This window comes from Rhipicephalus sanguineus, chromosome 10, assembly GCF_013339695.2.
Source record: "Rhipicephalus sanguineus isolate Rsan-2018 chromosome 10, BIME_Rsan_1.4, whole genome shotgun sequence".
NCBI lineage: Eukaryota > Metazoa > Arthropoda > Arachnida > Ixodida > Ixodidae > Rhipicephalus > Rhipicephalus sanguineus.
The window spans coordinates 148,262,024-148,280,337 of record NC_051185.1 but is presented as its reverse complement, the minus strand read 5'-3'; the positions used below and the strand labels follow the sequence as shown (position 1 = coordinate 148,280,337).

At 49.7% G+C, this 18,314-nt stretch overlaps 1 protein-coding gene across 1 annotated transcript in view; it reads right to left on the bottom strand.

Moving 5' to 3' along the window:
- Window positions 1-17,975, bottom strand: part of LOC125760322 (sodium-dependent acetylcholine transporter-like) — a 31,002-nt gene extending 13,027 nt beyond the window's left edge. Inside the window, exons 1-5 of the mRNA XM_049420218.1 lie at window positions 17,962-17,975; window positions 16,264-16,393; window positions 15,947-16,081; window positions 14,325-14,425; window positions 62-183 (exon numbers count right to left, since the gene is read on the bottom strand). Coding sequence (XP_049276175.1) covers window positions 62-183; window positions 14,325-14,425; window positions 15,947-16,081; window positions 16,264-16,393; window positions 17,962-17,975 — 502 coding nt within the window. The remainder of the gene's footprint in view (window positions 1-61; window positions 184-14,324; window positions 14,426-15,946; window positions 16,082-16,263; window positions 16,394-17,961) is intronic.
- Window positions 17,976-18,314: the final 339 nt, after the last annotated feature.

Sequence of the window (18,314 nt, the reverse complement as noted above, 5' to 3'; positions counted from 1 at the left end):
TCTATAGCTAAGTTGAAAGGGCTGAGAATGTGTGAGCTCGTCGTCGTCTCTATACACTCACGCTCGAAGTAGGCGTCCAACTCCGTGTCCGTTCTCTCCGACATGAGGAAGAGGAGGAGGAAAATCATGGTGGTCGACATCAGCGTCGTCGCAAAGTTGGTCCACGCGAGGATCGGTGCCACACTGCGAAGGATTGAGCCACGGGTGTCCCACACACGTGGGCAATGCTGAAGCGTTATCTTTGGCTATTTCTCGCACCTTGTGAATCTCTCGTAGGCCTACTCGCCTAGCCTTCCATATCCTGCATGCTGTAGCAATAGAGGTTACTATAGACAACAGATTGCGATCTGTTGTCTATAGTATTGAGTAGATAACGACGCACATACTAGCGTTATTATCACACTGTGCGAAGGGTGGTCGTGTCGGTGGCATGGAACATTGGTTCAGTGGGGTTCATGGGGAGGCACGGATCCCCTGAGGTGCAATCTGCAGCTCATTCACGTAAAGGCTATATTGGGTGGTTTTCTACAGTTTTTATCAAAGACATTGTACTGGTGCGACCTGTGTTCGTTTCATTAAGGATATTCAGGTAACGCGTGAAATTTTACTGCGGTATCGTGCAGAGAAGACCTTACAAAAAAAAAGACATTTATTTGACGTTTAGACCGGCGACCGGTCTTTCCGAAGAGTGGAGTCGCAAACATATTCGTTCAATTTATGCCCGTTTTCTCAGAGAGAGATGCAAGTGAAGAGTTCTTGTATAACAGTAGGAAAATGGCCACTGCACTGATGAAGTCATAAAACATGTTTACCCGCAGCAAGAGGTGGGGAAGCACGTCTACAGTAACAGCAAAAACGGCAAACACCAACAAAAAGACAGCAACATTTTGCATCTTTTTCAAAAAATGAGGCTGGGGAAGAGGAGGGAAGGGAAGGAACACATGGGATGCGTGCCAGCTCATGTATGTATGTATGTATGTATGTATGTATGTATGTATGTATGTATGTATGTATGTATGTATGTATGTATGTATGTATGTATGTATGTATGCATGCATGCATGCATGTATGTATGTATGCAGGCATGTGTGTACGTATATATGTCCTTATGTATGTATACAGGTATGCAGGCATGTATGTATGTATTAAAACAGGGCGTTTCGGCGCAGCACTTCTTTAATAAATAGTAGGAACCGTCACGGCAGGCCAAGTAGCAACAGCCGAGCAGACGTGAGTGTCCCGATGCACCAACCCGAACGTCGTCTTCTCTCTGCCTGAGAGTGGTACCCTCTGCCTTTCGGAACGGCGCTGATCTTCTTCATTACATTCATCTCCCCTCCGGAAAAAGAGCCATCCTGGCGACTTAGGGGCAGGAGACTATAGTAGGATCGTAGTAAGGCTTGATCCGGTCTATGTGCACAGTCTCGCGTCCACGGCGTCGTTGATCAGAAGACGGCGCAAGCGGCTCAGTGATGTAATTGACGGGTGATGATTGCTGGACGACGCGGTAAGGGCCGTGGTACTTCGAGAGAAGTTTTGATGACTGACCAGGGCTGGCGGAAGGGATCCAGAGCCACACAAGTGAACCAGGGATATAAGATGCTGGGGCCTTTGAACCGTCGCGATGGTGTTTCTGCCGTTGCTGGTCGGAAGTGCTGAGGAATCGGGCAAGCTGGCGACACTCCTCCGCGTGATGAGCTGCCTGGGAAATGGTTGTCGACTCAGTCACGTCGGGATGGTACGGAAGAATGGTATCTAGCGTGCAGGAGGGCTCGCGTCCGTAAAGTAGAAAGTATGGGGAGAATCCCGTGGTAGTCTGAGTCGCAGTATTATGCGCGTACGTCACGAAGGTGAGAACGCGGTCCCAGTTGGAGTGATCAGAATTGACGTACATTGAGAGCATATCGCCCAATGTTCGGTTAAAGCGTTCTGTCAGGCCGTTAGTTTGAGGATGATATGCAGTCGTGGTCCGGTGAATGATGCGGCATTCCTTTAGAAGCGATTCGACGGCTTCAGACAGAAATACGCGCCCTCGGTCACTGAGCAGCTCACGTGGTGCGCCATGACGTAGCACGAGGTGGTGTAAAATGAAAGAACCAATGTCACTCGCTGATGCAGATGGCAGTGGTGAAGTTTCTGCGTAGCGAGTCAGGTGATCGATGGCAACTATTATATAGCGGTTTCCAGCAGACGTGATGGGAAGAGGTCCATACAGGTCAATTCCGACACGGTCAAAGGGTCTGGCAGGACAAGGTAAAGGCTGCAGAGGAGCGGGAGAACGAGTAGGGGTATCCTTGCGCCGTTGGCAAGCGAGACAGGAGCGGATGTAGCGGCGGACAAAGCGGTACATTCCACGCCAATAGTAACGGTGGCGCAGGCGTGTGTAAGTTTTCAATACTCCTGCATGTGCACACTGTGGATCGGCGTGGAAAGAGGCGCATACGTCTGAACGAAGATGTCGGGGAATAACCAAAAGCCACTTGCGCCCTTCAGAAAGGTAATTTCGACGATACAGCAAACCATCTCGAAGACAGAAGTGATGAACTTGCCGCCGCAGTTCTCTAGAGATGGGGTGTGATGGAGGCTTACATAACAAATTCACAAGAGAGGCCACCCAGGGGTCTTTCTTTTGCTCCATATGCATGTCACTGACAGAAAGTGAGGACGCGTCGTAGGATGACAGAGACGGGGACGAATCATCAGATGGAAGAGGTGACCGGGACAGAGCGTCAGCATCAGAATGTTTACGTCCAGATCGGTAAACGACGTGAATGTCGTACTCCTGGAGACGTAATGCCCAGCGTGCAAGCCGGCCGGATGGATCTTTCAAGGAAGAAAGCCAGCATAATGCATGGTGATCTGTGACCACGCTAAATGGGCGTCCGTAAAGATAGGGTCGAAACTTGCCTATGGCCCATATGATGGCTAGACATTCCTTTTCGGTCACGGAATAGTTGGCTTCGGCTTTAGTGAGCGCACGGCTGGCGTAGGAGACGACGTACTCATGAAATTCAGGTTTACGTTGTGCAAGCACAGCGCCGAGACCGACACCGCTAGCGTCCGTGTGCAGTTCAGTCGGGGCGAGTGGTTCAAAATGCCGCAATATTGGGGGTGAGGTAAGAAGGTGGCGAAGCGTGGTGAATGCATCGTCGCACGCTGACGACCATCCCGTGAGGTCGCGGCTGCCGCGAAGGAGTTCAGTCAAAGGTGCTATGATGGATGCGAAGTTGCGGATGAAACGGCGAAAATAGGAACAAAGGCCGAGAAAACTGCCAAGTTCTTTCAATGTCTGCGGTTTAGGGAACTCGGCAACCGCACGAAGTTTTGTCGGATCAGGAAGAACACCCTCTCTGGAGACGACGTGGCCCAATATAAGGAGCTTTCTAGCGCCAGAGCAACACTTCTTCAAATTCAACTGTAGACCAGCGGATTCGAGGGAAGTGAGCACTGCTTCCAAGCGTTGAAGATGCGTTGGAAAGTCACGCGAAAATATTACGATGTCATCCAGGTAGCAAAGACACACTTGCCATTTTAGGCCACGAAGGATGTTATCGATCATGCGCTCGAACGTGGCAGGCGCATTGCAAAGCCCGAATGGCATAACGTGGAATTCGTACAGGCCATCGGGAGTAACAAAAGCTGTTTTGGGGCGGTCAGCCTCCGCCATTGGCACCTGCCAGTAACCGGAGCGCAGATCTAATGAAGAGAAGAACTCGGCTCCTTGTAAGCAGTCGAGGGCGTCATCTAATCGAGGTAAAGGGTAGACATCTTTGCGTGTTATCTTGTTCAGCCGTCGGTAATCAACGCAAAACCTTATTGAGCCGTCTTTCTTCTTTACCAGAACTACCGGCGATGCCCACGGGCTGTTAGAGGGCTCAATAACACCGCGCTAAGCATGTCGTCAACTTGTTCGGCGATGATATGACGCTCAGCTGCTGACACACGATATGGGCGCTGACGTAAAGGGGCATGGAGACCAGTATCGATGTGATGAGCTACGGTTGAAGTACGGCCCAACGATGGTTGCTGGTGATCGAAGCTGGCACGAAAGCGTTCAAGCAGGGCGATGATGTCGGCGCGCTGCTGGGACGTAAGGTGGCTGTCGATGCATCTAGAAAGTGCATCAGTGAATGATGGCTGAGAAGCTGGAGCGGGACAATCGACGCCGTTAATCTGGAGGGGAAGTTGGCTGATCAGCGACGACAGTTGCCGAAAAGCAATCAAGGTCATCAACGCTGCCAAGGCACTCTCCTCGCAGTACGATGGAAGGACAGGGAAACGGATTAGAAACATAGATTGCGCTCGTAGTGTCTTGAATTGTGATCACGGCGAAAGGTATCAAGAAGCACTTGCGGCGGGCAGCAGTTTCAGCAGGTGTAAAAAGGACAGGTGAGGCAATAGAGACGTCGCAGGAAAGCGGGACCAAAGCGGATGAGAAAGGCGGTATCGTGGTGTCGGCGGTGACGAATACTTTCGCAGGTAGGGGCGACGAGTCGACTAAAGCAGAGTCACACAGCGGCGAGAACTCGACCTCCGAGCGAGCACAATCAATGACGGCATGGTGAGTGGATAGAAAATCCCACCTTAGTATTATGCCGTGGGAACATTGCGGAAGCACGACAAATTCGACTGTGTAAAGAATGTCTTCAATAACAACCCGTGCTGTGCACGTAGTGGAAGGCCGAATTTGCTGCGCACTGGCAGTACTTAATAGAATGTCGCGAAGAGGCGTCGTTACTTTTCGTAATTTTCGGCAAAGCTTCTCAGACATGACAGAAACTGCAGCTCCTGTGTCGACAAGTGCTGAAACGGGTACACCGTCAACGGAAACAGCGACAACATTACTCGGTGAAAAACAAGGCCTTGCAAAGTTCGAAAGCTGCGCAGTTCTTGCCTCCGGAACTGCGGCTCCTAGTTTTCCTCTGGGACAGGCCGGGGACGTCGTAGCATGGGGGAAAGAGAACGACGTCGTGGTGAAGGCGACCGGCGTGCGTGGTAGTTCCGTCGAGTCGAAGAAAAGTCAGTAGTGACGTGTGGGCCTGATGAAGCAGTCTGAGATCTCGACGCGAAATCATAATCATGTGGCCGCATGTCGTCATGTTGCATAAGCTCACGTCGCCGGCAAAACCGCGCGACGTGGCCCGGGAACCCACACGCGTAGCATATGGGGCGGTTGTCTGGAGTGCGCCATGGGTTTGGAAAATGTGGTGCCGGTCGGGAGAGCGGACGAGTGGTCTGGTGCACAGGCTGAGGCGATGAGACAAACGGGTTCGGGGGAACGTAGGGGTTCGCAGCGGGCAAACGTCGAGGTGTGACCAATGCTTCAGCGTATGTAAGCGGAGCAGTCACAGGTGGTGCAGGGGCTGCGGGTAGCACCTCGGCGACTTGCTCCCGAACGACACGTTGTATTGACGTTGGTAGCGTAGATGGGGCCCGATCAGGAATACATGGCAAAAGGGACAGCTGGCGCGCGACCTCTTCGCGTACGAACTGCTTGATCTCTTGGAATAAAGCAGCGTGGTCCTGAGCAAGGCCAGTAGACGTCAAAGCGGCAATGGTTTCACCTGACGCACTGGCGCGACGGGTGGTGTCACGTTGCTTCCAGAGTTCGTCATAGCTTTGGAACAGTTGTATGACTTCCGCTACCGTTTGCGGGTCCTTAGCAATGAGCATCTGAAAGGCATCGTCAGAGACACCTTTCAAGATATGCTTGATCATCTCCGCCTCCGCCATTGATTGGTTGATGCGCCTGCAAAGGGCGACCACATCTTCAATATAGCTGGTGTAACTTTCACCGCTTCGCTGAGCTCGACCTCGCAGGCGCTGTTCAGCACGCAACTTGCGAAGTTCCGGGCGGCCGAAAAGTTCAACGAAGGCCGTTCCTGAAGGCCGACCAGGTAGTAAGGTCAGGGCTGTGGTTACGGAACCACAGCTTGGCGACGTCAGTTAGGTAGAATATGACGTTGGTAAGCTTCTGCGCATCGTCCCATTTGTTGTGCTTGCTTACCAAGTCGTACTCATCAAGCCAGTCTTCCGCGTCCTTGTCGTCAGTACCACTGAAGAAAGGAGGGTCGCGTTGCCGAAGGGGGCCGGAGCAAACAACAGTTGGAGGGGTCGTTGCCGAGGGGTCAGGCTGCTGGTCGTCGTCCGTGGCCATGAAGTCAACTAGAGGCAATGTTCTGCTCCGAAGTTCCAGGACGGTAGAATACCCCGCACCTCCACCAGATAAAACAGGGCGTTTCGGCGCAGCACTTCTTTAATAAATAGTAGGAACCGTCACGGCAGGCCAAGTAGCAACAGCCGAGCAGACGTGATTGTCCCGATGCACCAACCCGAACGTCGTCTTCTCTCTGCCTGAGAGTGGTACCCTCTGCCTTTCGGAACGGCGCTGATCTTCTTCATTACAGTATGTATGTATGTATGTATGTATGTATGTATGTATGTATGTATGTATGTATGTATGTATGTATGTATGTATGTATGTATGTATGAGTGTATGTATGTATGTATGTATGTATGTATGTATGTATGTATGTATGTATGTATGTATGTATGTATGTATGTATGTACGCAGGCATGTATGTACGTATATATGTAACTTCTTATGTATGTATACATGTATGCAGGCACGTATGTATGTATGTATGTATGTATGTATGTATGCCGACTGGAGTGCTGTCTTTACGGTCATGCAAGAATCTCGTGCGACCAGGCGAGACTTCGCGAGACCTGGTGACTCTTGTGTACGTGGTACAGAAAGGATGAAACTGTCTCGCGCCTGTGGACACCTAAATCGCGCGAGACCTGAGTGATCGCGAGACCAAGTCAAGACCTGGAGAGGTATCGCGAGACGCTGTGGGAGGCACCCCAGAAGTTCTCGAAATATAAACACAGATCGAGAGTCGCTGGTGAAGGTTTTGCAGGCCACACACTGGCAGCGTGAAATATGAAGCTCGTGATTACACTGACGTAAAATGGCGTCCCTGCAAAAACAATTCACTCGGAGACAGTGACAAGCTGAAGCGACCCTGAACCCCGGCCTTTTACATGTGGTATTAGAGTTATAACTAATGATCCCACGTAATCTGCAGCAAAAAGGAAAGATGGGCTGGTTGGTTCGGTTTCGTTTCGAAACAACACGAGCGCTGACTGACAACTGAGTGCTTTATTCAAGCAAAACAGAAAAGGAAAGAAGAAAGAAAGAACAAAACATGCGCGCGCAACCTATGCACATGATAAAAGACTACAGGCTTGCATCATCATTAGGTATTGTTCAAGTAAGTCAACTTGCATTCGAGCAACGCAATAGACGGTGTTCTAACACACGTGTCGCCATTTTTGCAGATAGAAAATGCTTCAGCTATCACCCTTACGCGAGAATCATTGTGTCCAAAAACGGTGCTCATGCGGCAGAACTCCGGGGAGCACCCACAAGCAGCACAGTAGGTAGACAAATGGGAGTACGGCGTACCCTTTAAGGACCTGCGGTGCTCAGGCAGGCGAATGTTGAGGCAGCGCTCCGTTTGCCGCACGTAAACTTTACCGCATGACAAAGGAGCGGAATATACGACATTGTTTTTACAAGGGACAAATTGCGTCTGGTGCTTGACTGTGCAAATTCTGCAAGACGACACATTCACAACTGGGCACAACCAGATCGCTGTACATGCACTTTATCGTTCCATCCAACCAAGGTCGAGGACAAATAAAACATGAGCAGCTCTAGAAACAAAACTGTTTGTGATGTGCGCGCAGAACATTCATAGTGTCTCCTGTGTGATATGAAAAGAAAGTAGACGACGACGCCGGTGCTCGCGGAAGAATGCACTAGCTCTGCTAGCTTGGGAGGTGAAGAAGAAAAAGAAGAGTCGTGTGCGTTGGAGAAGAACACTCGACTGGGGAGACGGTGTTGGGCGTTCGACGCAGTCGGGTGACCGGGCCCGAGTGTCCACGCCCTGGGACGCGGTCCACGAGTGTGATGCTACGGCTTCACGTGGCGCTGACGTCCTCCGCCTCCAACGTTTCCCTTCGGCAAGACAAACACGCTTCTCGTCAGCCCTCCACAAGCCGTCACTGGCCTCTTTGAAGCCATCTCGCGCTCCTCATCTCTCGCCACGTCTCCTCGCATCGCCCTACGTGTTCGACTCTCCGACGGGTGAGCCTGCGTCGACTGACTCTCGCAAGACGCTCCCTCATGTTTAACTTTTGTTAGTTCATTTCTTTTCTTTCTTTTGTGTGCCTTGCTTGCTCTGTGTTCTTGTGTATCCTCCATGTTTGTATAAAGTGTCATTCGTTTTAACCCTGCAAGCAGCCTCGTCGATTGGTGCGACAGTACGCGCTTTCACCCCTTCATACGCTAAGAACCACACGTTCTCATTACAATGGCGTCCGCGACAGGACGAGGCTGGTTGTAGTGTCAGATACGCTAAATAAACGTAGATATGAAAGATTTGGTAAGCGCCAGCGAGAAACTAGGCCTAACGGTAGATGAGTGAAGAAGTGGGTGGAGGAGGAGCAAGCACGTGCGAGAGAGGAGCGTGCCGCCGAACGCGAGGCAGAGCGCGAGCAGAACGAGCGCGATGCGCGTGCACGAAAGGGGAGGCGGAGAAGGCGGCGTGAATGAAAAGATTTTGTTGTTCGCGCTCGTGTACTTGAAGCTGAGGCACGTTGTGTAGAGGCGAAGAGATGGTAGTCGTAAATGAGCGTTCCACGCCATCGCAAGTATGCCCCTGGCATACAAAGCTTGCTTCAAAGGGAAAGGAGGCGATATAAATGCTTCATCCAAGCTATTCGAAGGGGCGCCAAACACGGCACCTCCGCTTGAAGATAATGTTGGCCGCACCGAGCATGGTTTCCAGTGGGCGACCAAGAATCTAGGGAAGGTCTGGTGAGCCCCTAGAAGCACGGGGCAGCTTCGAGCGAGCAAGGAGCAAGACGATTTGTGCTTTAGAGCCCCTGAGAAGACTAGAACATCTATTCACAGAGGCAAGTTTGCCTCAAACAGTTTTAGTGAACGAGCCCCGCTCTTTAGCACTAGGTAGTGATGGCGAATGCCGCGGAAAGTACTACCGCTTGGTTCCGTTCGGATTCGTCCGGTGTACCCTATGCTGCAGAAGCCTGATGGTTGGACATGGTCGGGGAGCATAGGAATAACTCACCTCAGGATGAGGGTGACGTTGGCTCGTAGTGCAAACGTTGAAAGCAAAGAGAGTACCGTTATGTGGGGAGGAGAGGCGACTCTCAAAGTGCTGAAATAGACTACAGAAAGACTTCAGGTGAAGGGAGCTGACCGCTTGCAATAATGATGAGCTGCAGAACAGTAGCACAATGGTTGTACAGCAGCAGTTCAACAAGGTAGCATTGAGTCTTCTGTAGTATCACGCAAGGCAGAAGCCATTGTCGTGAAGAATGCAATGCATTACCGCCTTATTGGCTCATAACACTGGGGATTCGCCCGACAAGCGACCGGAATTCGCGCGCCGCCGAAATTCCACATTGTTCACACCACTTAGCAACCGCACCGCCGAAACTAGGGCGCCTAGTTGTCATCGTTCCTTCGCGCGAAGGAACGCTGGCATCGACCGCGCTCGGCGTGTGTACGCGTTTCGTTATGGCGAAGCGCTATAACAGGAGCAGGGTCGTCGAACTGCTGGGCCTGCTGGAAAGGAACTTCTGGCGATGTCTGACGAGGAGAAACATGCGTTCGCAGAACAAGAAACGACGCAAGCAGTCGTGGTTGTTTCGCCCCTGATTTGCAAACGCGAGAGCTTGGTCGAGCCGAGATAATGCTTTTTGCGAGATCGCGATGGTGTTTGCAAAGATGATAATCGCGACAACCACTGGCACTTTGGTCGAGAGTTACAGGATGATTACGAAAGACTTCGCTGTGCTGCGGGCTTCGACGACGCAATATCACAAGAACGCGCCATTTTCGAAAGTTCTACTCGCGTCCGATGGTTTCGCGGTCGAGGGGATCCGGCGGCAGCCGCCGCAAAAATCGGTCCAGGACCGATCGACGCGGAAAGGGATTTTCCGGCGGATCTCGCTGCCGCCGAAGCGGATTCCGCGCGCTCTCGCCGCCGAATGTCTCAGTGTGAACGCGCCCTATCTCCTGATGCAGTGTCATGGCGTGATGAAGGCGATCATTCCGACGGTTTCACTTCGATGCGCGTGGTTCGAACGCCTTCTCGCGTCCAAAGAAAGCAAGGCGTTTGAGTTGGCCGCCTTCGCAATGCCGTTCATTCAGAAGCGCAGACATGCGTCTTTGATGCATTTGGCCTCAAAGCAGGTGAAATGCGACAATCGTTTCGTGTGGGACGCTATAACTTGAGCGTCCTATTCAAACGACTGAACCGGTTTTGGTTTGTTTGTTTTTTTGTTGGTTTTTGCAATTCCACAAAACGGAAATGTTTTTTTTTCCCGTGTTAATGTTCGACTTTGCCTTGTGAAGTGATATATTTTTTAAACTCCTCGCGCAGCATTATAACTGTGTGGCGCATTGCCTCGTGGCCATGTGTAGTGTATTGTGTGTCATTGTAACGCGCACACGTATCGCCTTTTGTTTATTTTGCGTGATAAACAAAAGACTTGAATGGGGGCCTATGTGATGTGCGCGCAGAACATTCATAGTGTCTCCTGTGTGATATCAAAAGAAAGTAGACTACGACGCCGGTGCTCGCGGAAGAATGCACTAGCTCTGCTAGCTTGGGAGGTGAAGAAGAAGAAAAAGAAGAGTCGTGTGCGTTGGAGAAGAACACTCGACTGGGGAGACGGTGTTGGGCGTTCGACGCAGTCGGGTGACCGGGCCCGAGTGTCACGCCCTGGGACGCGGTCCACGAGTTGATGCTACGGGCTTCACGTGGCCGCTGACGTCCTCCGCCTCCAACGTTTCCCTTCGGCAAGACAACACGCTTCTCGTCAGCCTCCACAAGCCGTCACTGGCCTCTTTGAAGCCATCTCGCGCTCCTCATCTCTTCGCCACGTCTCCTCGCATCGCCCTACGCGTTCGACTCTCCGACGGGTGAGCCTGCGTCGACTGACTCTCGCTAAGACGCTTCCCTCATGTTTAACTTTTGTTAGTTCATTTCTTTTCTTCTTTTGTGTGCCTTGCTTGCTCTTGTGTTCTTGTGTATCCTCCATGTTTGTATAAAGTGTCATTCGTTTTAACCTGCAAGCAGCCTCGTCGATTGGTGCGACAGTACGCGCTCTCACCCTTCATACGCTAAGAACCACACGTTCTCATTACACTGTTAGCCGGCCTAGTTGGAACGAATTCATTGTGGTACTTGCGTGAAAACAAACGGGGACGAAGAAAGGTATGTGCACGGCATGTCACACAGACTTAAAAAGGTGGCCGAAAATTACGGAGTGAGAGTGGTGTTTTCAGCCCATAACAATATAGGAAAGGTGTGTTCCAAGGTGAAAAATTACACCATCTGCCGCTAAAGGGGACCATGAGGCGATGCGAAGCCGGAGCACTTGCACGATCGCGTTCCGTTGGCGTTCGTTGGGCATGCTACCGACCTCGCGTCGTGGAACGCGAAGAGGGACGCTAGGCACGTCGTATCTTCCATCTAGCCTGGCCGTTAATTCTCACAGGGTGAGCGGGGAACGCGGTCGACAGGCGGGCGAGAGGGGGGCAGCGTAGGAGAGGAGAGAGAAGGGGAGGGGACGCGCATGCGCTCGAGCTCATCGCGGCATTGCGCAGGAGAGAATTTCGGCATGTCTAGCCCGCGTTTCAGAGGAAGAGTGGAAAGGGGGAGGGGAGAGGGAAAGTGGAGAGGGAAAGTGGACAGGGTGAGTGGAGATGAGGTGTGTGGAGAGGGTATGCGCAGTAAGGGTGGTCACGCCGCACACCACCACCACCACCACCACCACCGGATTGAGCTCCGCCTTAAGATACTTCGCATCTAAAGGATGTTCGAATGCAGGAACGAGCAAAAAAAAGAATGCAGTATCAAACATCCTAGCAAGAACCAGCCTGTGGATTGTGTGACTAATGCAGTGTATGACATTCCTATGACGTGTGGTCACGCGTACGTGGGGCAGACTGGACGTTGCTGCAACACTAGACTAAGAGCACATTTGTCCAGCCTGAAAGGTCACCCTAGTACGCATATGGCAATGCAATGCACTGTAAAGAATGTGGGTGCATACCTCAGCCTAGAGGCACTGGCATTTTGTTCAAACATCGCAACAAGACTGCGAGGGAAATAGTTGAGGCCCTTTGGATTGATAGACTAAAAGACTAGTGCATCAGCCATCCTTCCGTTGCTTTATTAGATAAGGAGATTTCGCTGCTGTCTGCGTATGTTTGTTGACGTTTTCTTTTCATTTGGTCAGTGTACGTGCCTTTGATGTGTTTTTTTCGTGTGTGTGTATGTGTGTGGACGCGATGATCTGGAACATTGTTGTCTAGAGTGATTGTTATATGCGCGGATGGCGTGTGCTCTCTGGCGGAATGCGCAGATCACGTTGAGCTTTTAAGCAATAACACGTTTCGAGCTAGTTGGTTGTTCATACTGAGGCGAAAACAGCGCGTACAGACGAGTACGAACAGACACAAGGAAAGGCACAGACACAGGCGCTTACTAACAACTGAAGTTTACTGCTCATACGCCACGAAAATAAATAGCACGTATCAACAAAAAAAACCGATACGAAGAGAGGCACAGCAAAAGAAGCAAGGCTTGATAGGACACTCAAAGCAGTTAGCCAGTGGGATCGTGTTTATCTAGCCCCCGATAAACTTCAGTTGTTAGTCAGCACCTGTGTCTGTGCCTTTTCTTGTGTCTGTTCGTACTCGTCTGTACGCGCTGTTTTCGCCTCGCTTTAAGCAAACATTTTTTCAAAAATAAATCAGTTGTTAGATTGCGCTTGTCCATGTGTACACCTTTCTTCGCCCCCGTTTGTTTTTGCGCAAGTACCACAATGAGCTCTAGAAAGCTTTCAGTGCTGACACCACAACTGTTGATAAATGTGCATTCATCGTTCTGGTCTTTGATGCAAGCCTTCACACACGTCATCAACTACGCATGGGGAATAGAATAAATCAACAACATCGATGCTAAAGGCCATAGATTTCTTAGGTTTTTCTGTGCATAAATATTTCACTACTTCGTGCGGACCATTAATGATAAAAGGGTCATTAATAGAAAGAGAGCTGAAACGCTTTTGAAGAAATCCAAACACTTCATACTGCCAGGTGTGACGTTCTGTAACAATAACCCGAACTGGTACATCAGTCTTTTGTGTTTTAGCCGTGAAAAAGGGCCTTAAAAGGATTTCTTAGTCTTTCCAATTACATTATTAAGACGCTCCAAATTTAAGTCCTTCATGAGTGCAATGACTTGCTTCTTAACCTGCGCGGGCTTGAGCCCTGAAGGAACAAAATTCTTGCTTATCGCACTATGTGCTTTAAGTCCAAACTGTTCTTCGGACATAACCACAAAGAATCCCTCTTTATGCGAAGAAATTAGCCTGAGGCCATTTGAAACAACGTAATTCACCAGTGGGCTTACAGAATGCCTATGTGCATGATTAGTATTAGACTTAGCGAGAACAGAAAGCTAGTACACAGTGACGCTGTATAAACAGATGACCGCACCCGAATCAACGTCGAGGCAGCGCAGATGGCACGTGAACACGACTCAAGCGTGAGCAAGCCTTCCTTGTCTCTTTCCGAGAAGGAACTAAGGTTTCTGAAAAGTGTCGGCGCGCGTAACTAGTGATAGTTGCTTTTTTTTTGCTTTATGGGGTTTATTTTGGTTTTTTTCCTTGATGTTTCCTTAGGTTTCTTTTTTGGTATGTTTTTGGTGTTTGAATTCTTCGCCTTGCTCATCTCTGCATAGCTCATCTTTTGTCACGAGGTTTGTGTCACCTATATATGTTCTTGTTCTGCACAATAAACCTAGTTAGAAGTTAGCGCTCGTGTTCGTGTACCTTTTGTCCTTGTCCCGAGTTCGTGCTATAATAATTGGCTAAGAAAATACCGAAATGGTAGTAAACTGGAAGCATAGGCACACACGAATTTGAAAATCTGTGAAGTAAACAGTGCCTACTACGAGGACCATTGAAACAAAATACAATACAAGCACTTTCCTTCAATATTACTTCTCGTCCGTGCTGTTTGAACTTCTCCAACGGCGTACCAACTTGCCCTGCTAGCTGTTTTACTACTTCTAGCAGATCAGCTCCAATACTAGCCCTGGGCGAATTTTGACGTAGTTTTTATTCATAGGAACCCGTATAGGGACTTTCTTCGAACTAGCTTTAGGCACCCAGGACACAGTTTTTCCCTGGAATAAAATGTGTGATATACTCACCAGCGCACGTCGCTGAAGAACCTGTTCCAGCCGGCCAGGCGCAGGAAAGATCGGGAACAGCCCACGCTGTACAGGCTCTGCTCCGTGGCCAACCTCCAGGACTGCGACAGAAGAGGACAACGTCACAGATAGATCTGTCTGCATCAATGCACGGGTAAAACTACAGCCAGAGTATTGCCTCGCATAGGGGCCAAAAAAAAGGGAGTGGGAAATGAAACTGGTCGACAACAGTTCACTATGTGCTGCTACTGCGTTTCAGGCACATTATCGTTTTGTATACGCGCACCTCATAACTTGTTTAATGCGAACGAGACTCCTTCCATTAATCAAGGAAAGATGGACCCGGGTAAAATTTATGGGCTGTGCAGATAAAATATTGATCCCTTATGGGAGGTATGCAGAGATTCGCCCTCTAGAATGAGCCTCCTTGTCCGGAAAGGAAGAGACACGTGGTGTCGATTACAGGTGGCTGCTCAACGCGTCATTAGTTGCGAGTGGGTTCTATTTCTTTTTTTTTTTTTGTGGTTCTCCAACTACGTCACGGACACGAGGTCAATGGCGCGTTTCGACGGGAGAAAAACGAGGCTCTCTTCCTCTTCGTGGCTGGCCGCCCCTATAGTTTAGTTCTGAGCGCATGCGCTCTCCTTGCTTCGTATGAACGAATGAGGGAGCATTGATCGAGGGCTCTTTTGTTATACAAAATCTAATGAAACCAACAGATAATGAACCTAAGGCAGGTATAGCGGACGCTGGCTAATGCTCCCAGTATTAAACAAGCATAAATATCAAATAAAGTGGATGGGAAGGCGACTCCTGCTGTACCTCAATTGGAAGAGCGTCGGACGAGTTATGCGTAGATTGTAGGTTTGGTACCCACCTGCGTCAAGTTGATTTTTCATCCACTTCAATTCCATTCCTTTTATGTCATAACTACCATACCACAGTTAAAACGTACAACTAATGTCCCTTCTTTAGCTTGATTGTCTGTTGGTCCCATTAGGTTGCTCCTTGCTCCGGAGTGGTTTCTTCCCGCAGACAGAAGGTCTGCCCCAGCCATTGATAGCTTGGCTGTAAAGTTACTGGCTACGCTCCCGCCGGCTGGTTCCGCCATTCCATTCATACTCGCGGAAACGGCCGTTTTCCCCGGCTCACGAGATCATGGACTCCAATCCTTGAGATATAAGGAATGACGAACTCAGAGTCGACGAGCCTCGTTTTAATTGCGTACTTAGTGAGACACGCTTCTTTAGGCTTATAGTTTTAGTACTGGATGTGACCACTATTTTTCGCCTTTCAACCCGCGGTGGTTTTAACCATGCAGCTCCCTGTGTGGAAGTTTCATTACCGTCTGCTTTTCCATACGTGCCTACCGAGTTTCTAATGCACAAACAAGTCGCTGGATATCCATCACATAGGGCTTCGTGACGTGTGCGATGCAGGGGCGTCCACAAAAGTTTCTTACGGAGTGGGGGGTAGGCGTCTGGCCCCCTCTATCTGTATCTTTATGTGTATTCCTGGGCTTTATTATCGGTTGATTTCATTGGTCCTTCTATATTGTCCAACGCTGATAGCGTTATCTGGCATAGGACACCGATGGTAACGAATAGAGAGATCTGGCTCACCTGTATATCCAGCAGCTGGGCTGGGTCGAAGCTCGAGAGCTGTTTCCAGAGGTCGCCTTTGAAGCCCTCGCCGACCACCTTGGCGCACAGGAACCACACGAGGAACACGCGAACCACCACCAGTGCGTACATCAGCTGCGTATTGGTTCGTGTGTTCTTATCAGGAAAGTGCTCGGTAAAAGGGTACTCTAGTTTTCTAGCATGCACCCGGAAATATTCATCATTCACTTGCCGGTTTAATTCCGGTCTCCTGTTTCACGTCCTGTTTTGCGCTTCAATTTGCAATGGAAAATTTATGCGCAGACGTTGTCACTTACCGCACTGAAACGTCCAATCCGCGAGCACGCAGCGGCACAGGCGATTGCCCAGGTGGCGGCGCACGCCAGCGCCACGTCGGTGTTCAGGTGGAGCCCGTGCAGATGGTCGCCCAAGCGGAGCACGAAGTCCCTGCACGCAAGACACGTTTAGGTGACAGCGGAAAGGACCTACACAAGGGAGAAAAGATAGTTGAATCTAGACAGAGTACCATAAACGTCTGGAGAAGACTTCCTAAACTAAGCCAAGGCCAGAATCGTGCATCAACAAAATGGCTTACGTTCACTAGACTATACGTTCTGCGCTACTTTTCGATAATTGCTTCATTCGTGTGCCCAGTACAAGTGTCTTTAACAAGCGCCTTCCCTATTTATACAGGATCATTACAGTCCGAGTAGCTCGTCACATAGGCGCGCAAGAAGGAAAACCAAACGGGAAGCGTGGGCCGCAGTGCAGCAACTACTCGAAGAGAGTGGACGAAATATACTTTGCTTTCCCTTCTATGCTTTCGAACAATCCCAGCGCTGTTCAGAATAGTATGAATAATTTCTGGGTTTTTACGTGCCACGATATAATTAGGAAGCACGCCGGGGAGGGGGACTCTAGTTTAATTTATTCTGCAGTATGTATTACTCAGCCGAAGTAAAAAAAATGCACAAGTTCAGGGAAAGATGGAAGCTCGAAACACCGAAAAATCCTTGAACACGAGCTGTCTCGGGAGCCAATGTTTCGACAAGGGGTCTTGTCTTATTCAAGGCAGCAAATGCCTGAAGAAGGCAGCCTTGATGACGAGAAGACCCCTTGTGGAAAAGTTCGTTCCGGCAACACCCTATGTTCAAGGTCTTTTCATCACTGCAGCCGAAGCAAGTACTTTTCTGAATAAAAGTAGTGCGATGCGTTTATTTTTAATCCTTGCACACCAGTCACGCACACGAATAAGAAGCATGATAGGCAACTTGATTACGAGAGCACCAATGTAGCCGCAAAAGATGTCTTCGGTGACTTATTCAAGAGCTCGCAGCTGTGGATGCTCGAGTGCTTCAAGTTACATACCTTAACAACATCCACGTTGACCTAAATGAGAGGCCAGGACAACAATAGGAGAGTTGTTAAAGTAAGGATGCTACAGATTTCCATAATCAGACCAAATAGGCCTAACGCTGTTTGCCCTGTCCATTAGGTTGACGTTGTCCAGAATACAATCGCAGCGGTTTGACAATATGGACGCTAGCAAGGCAAGTGCACTATGCGCTGTGAACAGGCGAAGACTGGTAATTAAAACGTGGCGCTGCACTAGTTGCAACATGTTACGTCGCCACGTGCTTTCGTGGACAAGGAGGCGTAATGCGGACTCATGCACGATGTAATTATTATGTGAGCCATGCTATCATCGCGGAGTATTCACCACAGAGCCACGCCGGTGCTTGAAACTTCGAAAAAAAAAGACCTTACACAGGCGACATGTCGGGCGAGGAATCACGTTAACAGATGTAACATTGCGTGGCAAAAAAGTAAAATCTCACCATTTTTTGAACAACTACAGTTCCGGCCGGATTGGCATCTACTGTTCATGAAATGTACTGAAGCAATACTGATAGTTGGGCTAGTTGGTAATACATTTTCAACACCTGTGTTGTGTTTATTTCGCTAGGTCCCGCCTGTTTGAGCGCTGTAAACTTCGTCAATAACGTGAAACGTACCTCTCTAATACCATTTTAGGGCACAGGGTTATTCGACACACCCCTCTGCGTGACGCTTGTTGTGCGCTTGCAGAGTCCGCCTTGACTATTTTGTTAGCTATGCATATATACATTAGGCGCATTTGTAATAAATACCAAGGAAGAAAAAAAAGTGGTAGCATACTCGAATGCCACGCAGAGTGCCTGAGTTGGATTGCTGCTCGAACCATGTTATTTTTTCCTGATGAGCACGGTAGCTGGCGGCAAACACCGGCGCCGGCGGCAGACAACTACGCAACCAAAATTGGATGTTGTTGTGAGCTCTAATAGCTTACGCTGTAATAAAACGACCACGGAAACACAAGACGTGGCTA